General features: G+C 46.9%; 1 protein-coding gene across 1 annotated transcript; it reads left to right on the top strand.

Moving 5' to 3' along the window:
- The first annotated feature begins 5,788 nt into the window (after window positions 1–5,788).
- On the top strand, window positions 5,789–7,541 carry LOC109777163 (probable methyltransferase At1g29790). The gene has a single exon (XM_020335814.4). The coding sequence runs from the start codon at window positions 5,949–5,951 to the stop codon at window positions 7,392–7,394; it is 1,446 nt and encodes a 481-aa protein (XP_020191403.1). The 5' UTR covers window positions 5,789–5,948; the 3' UTR covers window positions 7,395–7,541.
- The last annotated feature ends 1,994 nt before the right edge of the window (window positions 7,542–9,535 follow it).

The following is a 9,535-nucleotide window of genomic DNA, read 5'->3' as shown; positions in this document are numbered from 1 at the left end:
TGTGACAGAATATATTGTTATCAAATCCGTAACTATTTATAACCACAATAGTAAATTCCACCAAGAGCTCGAGCGAGCAGACTGTCACTGGGCCATATATCCTCATTTTTCTCCATCAAGTTTCATTGGATATTTCTCTCAATTTAACTGAGAAGAAAACAAACATCTACTGAGTATTTCAATTTTCTAAAAGTAATAAAATTAGTGGGAAGCTTAGAAAATTTGCTTTTGCTGTCTTTGTACATTCATGTCATAATGTCACTTTCATCATGGATAATCTCTGTCCATCTTTCCAGTGAAATAATGTGTTTTGAAGTACAAGTGACTAAACCATGGTGATTGTTTTTTGCTTGAGCAATGAGAAGTCACTGAGATCCACATTAGATGTAACAATTTATATTATATGTAGCTTTCTTGCTTATCGATTATATACGAAAATGTAGTTTTCCATGCCATTCATTTCATTTCTTTACCCGTGCTTTGGCCTGTCGTTGCTTGGTTCCCAGGTTGATTTGTTTTATTTTATTCTTGCAGATGTAGAGTATGATTTCCCTAATGTTTTGTAAACTGGTTTCAGGCACGTTGTGCAGGATTTAGCTATACATTTTGGTGTAAGGTGGGATCACTAACTTGTGTTCTTCGCTGAGCATTGAAAACCTGGGAATTTCTGACTGTGCTAACTTAAACTATGGTATTCGTGGAGAACATGCCTCGTAATCTCGGAATCGTTACCTGCACAGTACAACATCAACTATTTTGACGATAAAAGTTAGTTCCATTCAGTTATTCCAGCCAGCTAGCTAATGTGGTTCTTGCAAATAGCAGTGACAGCACCATACCACATTTCTTTCATAGTGGGGTTACATCTGAGGGCTGAGGCAACAGATATTTATTCTCTCCTAGATGTTGTATCAGGAAGAAGCTTACTAACAAGGATCAAAAGAAAACATCAGTCACGCCTAATTGTGAAGAAGAGTACGCCAATAGAGTTATTTGGGTTGTATAAGAAGAATACCGGCCAGTTCAGGTCGAAGCTAGACAATTGTTGCTTAACTGGGTTCAAGTTAGCTCAGTTTTTCCGACAAGATTTAGTTTTTTGGTCTGGTGTTTATTCTCGAGACATTTTATATAATTATAAATACCAAGCAAGCAATCCCATTGATCACAGAGACAGTTCACTTAGTAAGCAATGCAATCTAAGCACATATATTTGATGTTCTAGATAATTTTTGTGGGCCATAGATTGTATGTTGTCAGTGAGATGTGACGAGGTGGGAAATATATGCTTTGCATGGAAATGACATTACTTTGCACATGCCACTTATTTTAACGCGCGAGCAATCATTTTGTGTAAATAACTAAATATACAGTTCACCAGTGTTCAAAATTGTAATTAAAATTTCATTCACCGCACAGGGAATCTTTTTTGTGTAAACAATATAAATTTCATCAGGCCGATTTATCGCAATAGGGGGTCAGAACTAAAATTATGTCATATCAGCTGTGTTAATCGGTGGGGCAGATTTATCGGTCTGTCAAGTGATTTATCAGGCATCTATTATAAATTGGTCTGGTCCCTCCAGGCAAAAACCTCAAAATTTATGGCAAAATCCCTCCTCCTCGGTCGCTAAGTATGCTGATACAACACTTGGGCGAGCATCATAGTCATGACTCTTGCCAACTACAGCAAACAAACACCTCCCGGAATTTGGCTTTACCGATCGGTGGTGGCAAGCACGGAGGAGCCGTATGGGAAGTGAGCCGAAGAAGTTGATGTAGAGCTCGCAAGGCAAATACGTACGTTGACATGGTCGGTCGGCGCACGGCGCGGCTGCTCACGCGATGCCAAGCCGGAGGTTGTTTCAAATCCATCCAGGCTTTGCCCTCATCCACGCCAGCACCGTCTAGATTAATATGGATGTGGTGTCTTTATTGGATTAAAGAAATGTGATATTTTTCTTTTCCTGTTGCAACGCATGGGCATATTTACTAGTAGAGACTAAAAAACCAGAACCTGTCCTGAAACGACTCGGTGGCCACGTATGAGGTATTGCAGGCAGAGAACTTTTATCCGTCTCGGCGATATACTGAAAATTGATCTGGTTTCGACGGATCGTCGATCACAGCGACGCGCATCATGCAACTCGGTTCTTCTTCATCCGGCCGATCGCGAGCTTCTCGAAGTTCCCTCCAAGAACTCAACACCACCGTGCGCAGGCCCCACGGTGGGCGCCAACTGTCGTGGATTTGTCACGGCAGATGTCCTTAGTGTCAGGACTTAGTCGTGAGGCCAACGCATCTATGTGGTAGCTTGAAGGGGTTGGTCGGAACCGAGAGACGCGAGGTTTTACCCAGGTTCGGCCCCTCATGGTGGAGGTAAAAGCCTACATCCTACTTCATTGATATTGATGATGATGATCATGATTACAAGGGTGATCTATCTCGAGAGCTATTGACTTGTCTGTCTAAACCTAACTTGTGAAAACTTGTCCCTCTTGGGGTGCCCTGTCCCTCCTTATATAAGTTGAAGGGGCGGGTTACATGTGAAGTCCTAGTAGGATTAGGACTATCTATTACAAGTGGAGTCCTAGTCTTGCTTCCTTTGTAAGGGAATATTCCTTATGCTTTCCTCTAAACCCGGCATAACATAACGTGAGCCGGCCTTCCATGAACCGCCTTCTGGGCCACCGGGTCTTGTCGCTCCTCTGACCCGCTTGCCGGGTCACCCATGAGTCGCCAGGCTCGGGCGGGTCACTTAGTGAGTCGTCCAGTCAGGGCGGGTCATTAGTGAGTCGCCAAGTCCGGCCGGGTTATACTTCTGGCCGGGTTACACCGCGGGGTATATCCCCGACATTTAATGATCTTTAGTAGTTGCATATGATCATACTAGAGTTCCAATCATAAGTGCATATGATCCAAGTAGAGAAAGTATGTTATCTCATGCCTCTCCCTCTTATGAAATTGCAATAATGATTACAGGTCTAGTTATCGATTGCCTAGGGACAAATAACTTTCTTGTGACAAAAAGCACTCTACTAAAACTAACTTAATTGTTTCTTTATCTAAACATCCCTTAGCTTTTATTTACGTGTTCTCTAGTATCTTGCAAACCTATCCCTTTACACCTACATAGTACTTCTAATTTCATACTTGTTCTAGGTAAAGCGAACGTAAAGTGGCGTAGAGTTGTATCGGTGATCGATATAACTTGAGGGAATATTTGTTCTACCTTTAGCTCCTCGTTGGGTTCGACACTCTTACTTATTGAGAAAGGCTACAATGGATCCCCTATACTTGTGGGTTATCGGTGCTGCAAAATCCTTTATGTATTTCTGCCCTAATACAAATGTAGAGGATAAGGTGGATGTGTGTCAAATCCTCGATATCATGACTGAATCTATATCTGACAAATACTTGGGGCGGCCATCTTTGATTGGTGTTGATCAAGTTGTTTGCTTCAAACACCTCATAGAAAGAATACAGAAACTTGTAAATGGTTGGAAAGAGAGAACTTAGTCATACGGAGGAAAGGAGGCCTTAATCAAAGCGATGGCTCAAGCCATCCCAACCTATGCGATGGGAGTATTCAAATTTCCAAAGAAAATCTGCAAGGGAATCACTGACACTATAACACATTTCTGGTGGGGCGACGGAGAGGACCAACGTAAAATGCATTAGTTTGCATGTGGAAGATGTGTGTCCCAAAAAACTAGGGAGGCATGGGGTTTCGGGACATACATAGTTTTAATTTGGCCATGTTAGCCAAAGAATGTTGGCGCCTTATTGATAACTATGATTCCATGTGTGCAAGAGTTTTGAGAGCTAAATACTACCCTTCTGGTGATTTATTGAATTGTGCATCGGAAAAGGGATCATCATACATTTGGTAGAGCATATGGCTAGGGATTCAAACTTTCAGGAAAGGATGTATCTGGAGGGTTGGCAATGGCATGAAAATTAACATATGGGATGACTGTTGGATACTCAGTAGCAATTCGAGGAAGATAATTACTGTTCGGGCAATTGTGTTCTTTCAATGGTAAATGAACTCATAAACCCAGCCACGGGTGAGTGGGACGAAGAGCTGATACGTGACAACTTCTAGAGCATCGATGCCGAGAGGATTATGCAAATCCCCATTTTCAGCAGGAGACAGAAGATTGTGTTGCTTGGCACCTTACAAAGTCAGGCATATTTTCTGGCCGGTCAGCTTACTACAGACATTGGGAGGAATATTATGAATCAAGTAACTTAAATCATCAGGGTATACGTGGTTCGTCGGCGCACCCGGTTTGGAGGAGACTATAGAGCCTGAAAGTTCCTAGTAAAATTAAAATTTTCATGTGGAGATGTTTACATGATGATGCAATCCCTTGTTACTGCGATCTTGCAAACAGACACATATCCTACTCTGCCCAGTGTCCGATCTGCTCTGCACATGCGGAGGATATAGCACATATGGCTTTCAAATGCAGTCGAGCACAGGAGGTGTGGAAGGGACTTGGTCTACAGGAATTAATAGCTACAGTAGTTCTACCTGGTCGCTTCGGAGCAGAAATTGTTGAGATTATGCTTTATGAGTTGTGACCCATAACACAACAAGCAATACGTGAGTATTGTTGGACTAGCGGAGATGGTTGCAGTGACTACCTGATTTCTTTGGTGGCAGCGGAGATTAATCGTTCGACGGGAGGAGGTCCAGTCACCGAATCGATCCTATCAATCAATCAGAGCTCTTGCTCCGAACTTTGCGCGCGCCGCTAGCAAGTCGCCTACAACCCCTCGACTAAACTGCTGGAAGAGATCCTTGGCAGGTCAGCTGGCGCTGAATATTGATGCGGCCTTCTCGGCGGATGACAACACATGCGCGTGTGGTGCAATCATTCGGGACAGTAGCGCCTGTTCATAGCGTCTGCCACAACAAGGCTTGAACACGTAGCGGATGTAGAGTCGGCTGAAGCGGCTGCTCTTGTTGAGGGCTTGAAACTAGCCAATACAGTTGGTTGCGGCTCAATATTAATTCAAATGAACAATCTAACCGTGGTGGAAGCTCTCCAACAGAATTCTAGGCATTCAATATTAGCAGCTCCGATACTTGATGAATGCAGGTCACTATTATATGATTTCGCAAAGGTCTTGTTAGAGCATTGTAATCGCGAATCGAACATAGTAGCTCAGTCTGGACGTGTTGATCCACCAAATATGTGGTTGGACTCACTTCTCATCTTTATTTCTGAACTTCTAGCGGACGATGTAAGCGTTGTTTAATTTTAATAAAGCTAGCCATAAAGGCTTTTCACTCCAAGTGCAAGGCGCACGTGATTTGTGCGGCAGATCGAACGGTAGGGAGCCCGAGCTACCGCTTGTTCGTGTGTTCACTCTGGAATACATTTTCTCAAGCAGTGAAAATTTGATCAAGTTTATAGAAAAGTTTATAAACATTTAGAATACCGAATCAATATTTATCATCAGTAACCTTTTTTAACTTGACAATCCGTGTTTCTGGACGGCAAAGTAAGAGCTGAATTTTATTGACTCAGTCGGACTGAGCCAGCCCCTAAAGATGCAAAAATGCAAATTGCCGGTGCGCTTGCTTATGCCGTGCAATTGAGTACAGCCGGACCAAACAAGGTCTCTTTTCATTCGTCAACGCCTGAAATTACACTCTGCTTCGCGTTCCAGCAGTAGCTTTCTCTACAAAATTGCATACACAGACATGTTAGCCGATAAAGAAATGCATAGCCATGGAGATCCGAGCCTCGCGGGTGGAGTGCGCGCTAAGATAAGCACTCGCTCGCGACCCATCAAGCAGTGCCAATCCATGGCCAAAAACCAATGGAGTGAATTCCAAGAACCAAGAGGGCTCGAGATAATTTCCACACCATTGGCACCGTGCGCTCCGCTTGGTTCTTTGCTTGCCGCGCCGGTGGACGTCCATTGATCCGCCGATGGAGGCGTTCTTCTGCCTGGCGCGGTGCCGGTTCAGTCGGCTCATGGTGGTCATGCAGCTGGTGATGGGCGTGTTCGTGATCTGCATCAGCATGGCCAGCCTCCACCGCTTCTACACCACCGACTCCTTCCTCCCGGGGCTCGACGACTCCGCCAACTGCGCCAGGCTCCACACCGTCGGCGCCGACGGGTACGCCGGCTTCGACATCCGCGCGCTGGCGGACCGCGTCGACGACGTGCTCGTCCAGCTCGCCGAGCTCCAGGACAAGCTGGAGGCCACGGCGCTCAAGATCGGCAAGAAGACCAAGAAGGGCAAGGCGCACAGCAAGCAGGAGAACATGACCTTGCCGGAGTTCAGGCGGTTCCTCGAGGACGAGGTCATCCACCCGCTCTACGGCGCGCACATCTCCCTCCGGCTGATCCGCATCCCCCGCCCCGATCCCGACGGCGGCGACGATGACGCCCCGGTCGTCGACCCGCTCGTCAACTTCTTCATGGCGGAGGAGACGCGCAAGTACGTGACCACCAAGGGCAACCGCGAGGGCCGGCCCAACGTGTACGGCACCAACCGGACGTACGGCACCATCGGCCACGCCTGCGTGCTGATGCGGCGGGAGCTGGACGAGTACATGAGCTACGACGTCGGCTCCTACTGCCCGGACGACTGGGACCTGGGCCAGCGCCTCATGCTCGGCGGCTGCGACCCGCTGCCGCGCCGCCGCTGCCTCGCCCGGGCCTCCAAGCTGTTCCAGCGCCCGCTGCCCATCAACGAGTCGCTGTGGAAGCTCCCCGACGACGGCAACGTGCGGTGGAGCCGCTACCACTGCCGCGGCTACCGGTGCCTGTCCGCCAGGAACCCGCGGCCAGGGTACAGCCGGTGCGTGGGGTGCTTCGACATGGACCGGGAGAAGCGGCGGTGGGTCAACGACACCAGCCGCAACGCGTCCCTGGCCGACTTCCGCATCGAAGAGGTGCTTGCGGTGAAGCCCGGCGAGGTGCGGATCGGGCTGGACGTGAGCGTGGGCACGGGCAGCTTCGCGGCGCGCATGCGGGAGCGCGGCGTAACCATCGTGTCGGTGGCGCTCAACCTGGGCGCGCCGTTTGCGGAGACGGTGGCGCTGCGCGGCCTGGTGCCGCTCTATGCCACCATGAGCCAGCGGCTGCCCTTCTTCGACAACACCATGGACATGGTGCACACGGCGGGGTTCTTCGAGGGGTGGGTGGACCTGCAGCTGCTGGACTTCGTGCTCTTCGACTGGGACCGCGTGCTCCGCCCCGGCGGCCTGCTCTGGGTCGACAGGTTCGCCTGCGCGCGGAGGGACCTCGACGACTACATGTACATGTTCCTCCAGTTCAGGTACAAGAAACACCGCTGGGTCGTCTCCTTCAAGTCCAAGGACGAGGTCTACCTCTCCGCTCTCCTCGAGAAGCCGCCAAGGTCATGATCCATCAACACTTTCCTGTGTTCAGCTGGCGGTGTATACGTACTTTCTTGTGTGATTAGATTGTTGCCCGTGCTGAATTTCTACTAGTTATATGATTCAATCTAACATGATGGTGAATAAAAAGGCAGTAATGCTACACTTCCGTTTTGACCCCCAATATCTAGACCACCCCCACAGCGCGAGCGCGAATGCTATTCTCGCATTAAGCGAGACCGAAGGAATTCTCGCTTCTTTTTTTTGGAATATCGCGCTTTATTGATCAAGTATAATCAAAAGAAAGTGCCTCCTAGATGCAATCCGGCGTTAGATGAAAAATAAAGTCACTAGAGGACTCACAAGATCTAGCTAGAATATGTGTCGAAACATTCGACAAACAATTTACATGACTAAAGCGAACAGGCAAGAAGACCGACGCCAACTCCTTGATATCAATAGTGATGAGCCCCACCGGCGAGCGATCAACTGTCGAAGCATTGGTTCTTTGGATAATTGACAAACCGTCTAACTGGAAAACGGCCCTTGAAAATCCTTCCTCACGGGTGAGAGCCACCGCATGCCGTAGCGCCGGCGCTTCAGCTAATTCTGGTCCGGTAACCTCGTTAACATGCTCGCGGCAAGCCAACAAGCAATCTCCGATGTGGTTCCTGATCACCACGCCAATTCCCATCCGTCGAGACTCCTTCAAGAATGCAGCATCCACATTAACGGCCACTGCATCTGCCGGTGACGGAACCCATTTAACAGGAGATACTGGGGTATCACGCCTTATAGCAAATGTAGTCCTACCACAATTCTCAATTGAGTCAATATAGGCCAAAGCTTTCTCAGCCACTCTGCGAGGATGCATCCTAACATCACTCCGGGCCTCCCAAATGTGCCAAATTGTTACTACCAAAGTCGTGGTCTCGAGAGAGGTCGCTCGTTGAATGAAATCAAATATCCACTGTTTGGTATGAACAAAACCTTTACGGCACAGATGGAAGTCTAAATTGCGCTTCACCACTCGCCATACCTGGCGCGCGAAGTGGCAAAATAGAAAGATATGCTCAGCCCGCTCCTCTCTGCTACAAAAAAACATGCCCCTGCAGTCGGAACATGGCGCCATAGCAACTGACTGTCCGTCGGCAGACAACCGTGGGCCATTCTCCAAAGAACGATCTTCATCTTTCCTGGAGCATTGACCTTCCGAAGAGCTTGCCAGCTTTTCTCTTCAGCACCAAAGTCTGATTGCACACCATGGCTATAAGAATTAGGGATAAGTATATTTTTCGTCCTCGAACTCTTTCGAGAGTTTAGAAATCGTCCCTCAACTCCAAAACAGATAGTTTTTGTCCCTCAACTATCAAAACCGGATAGTTTTCGTCCCTCCTGCCGCTTCGGGCGGTTTTAGTACACGGTGAACAGTAACTCGGTGAACAATAAAATAAGAAAAATAACAAAAAAATCTAAAATTTTATAGCATCGAAGCATTCGAGCAGCTCGTGACAAACAAAAAACTGTAAATATGTACGTCGGTGAACAGTAAATTCAAAAAAATAGCAAAAAATAAATAAAAATTTATGAAACGTTTTGGCATCAAAGATGGTCAGGTACGTAAAATGCATGCAAAATTTCGTGATCAAATGACATACGAGGAGCTCTAGCAAAAAAACAAAATAGCGCACTTTTTTTTAAAAAAATATTTGAGCCAAATTTTGTTTTTTTGCCACGAGTTCGTACAATGCCCAAACACCATGAAAATTTGCACGCACGTTGCACACCGAAGCCTCTTTGATGCCAAAAAAATTCATACTGTTTTGATTTTGTTTGCTATTTTTTTGAATTTACTGTTCACCGACGTATATATTTCCATTTTTTTTTTGCCGCGAGCTGCTTGAATGTCAAAATACCATGAATTTTTGCACGGGTCTTGCGCACCAGAGTATCTTCGATGGTGTAAAATTCCAGATTTTTTTGATTCTTTTGCTATTTTTTCGATTTTACTGTTCACCGCGTACTAAAACCGCCCGAAGCGGCACGAGGGACGAAAACTATCCGGTTTTGATAGTTGAGGGACGATTTCTAAACTCTCGGAAGAGTTCGAGGACGAAAAATATACTTATTCCTAAGAATTAAGAGTAGCATGAAATTTCTCAAACTTG

Source organism: Aegilops tauschii, chromosome 7 (genome assembly GCF_002575655.3).
Source record: "Aegilops tauschii subsp. strangulata cultivar AL8/78 chromosome 7, Aet v6.0, whole genome shotgun sequence".
NCBI classification, from domain to species: Eukaryota; Viridiplantae; Streptophyta; class Magnoliopsida; order Poales; family Poaceae; genus Aegilops; species Aegilops tauschii.
Note: the sequence above shows the minus strand (reverse complement) of the source record. Positions and strands in the feature narration are given on the sequence as shown.

Bases quoted from the DNA above. Each gene is read 5' to 3' on its own strand.
- LOC109777163 (XM_020335814.4), top strand. From the start codon at position 5,949: ATGGAGGCGTTCTTCTGCCTGGCGCGGTGCCGGTTCAGTCGGCTCATG.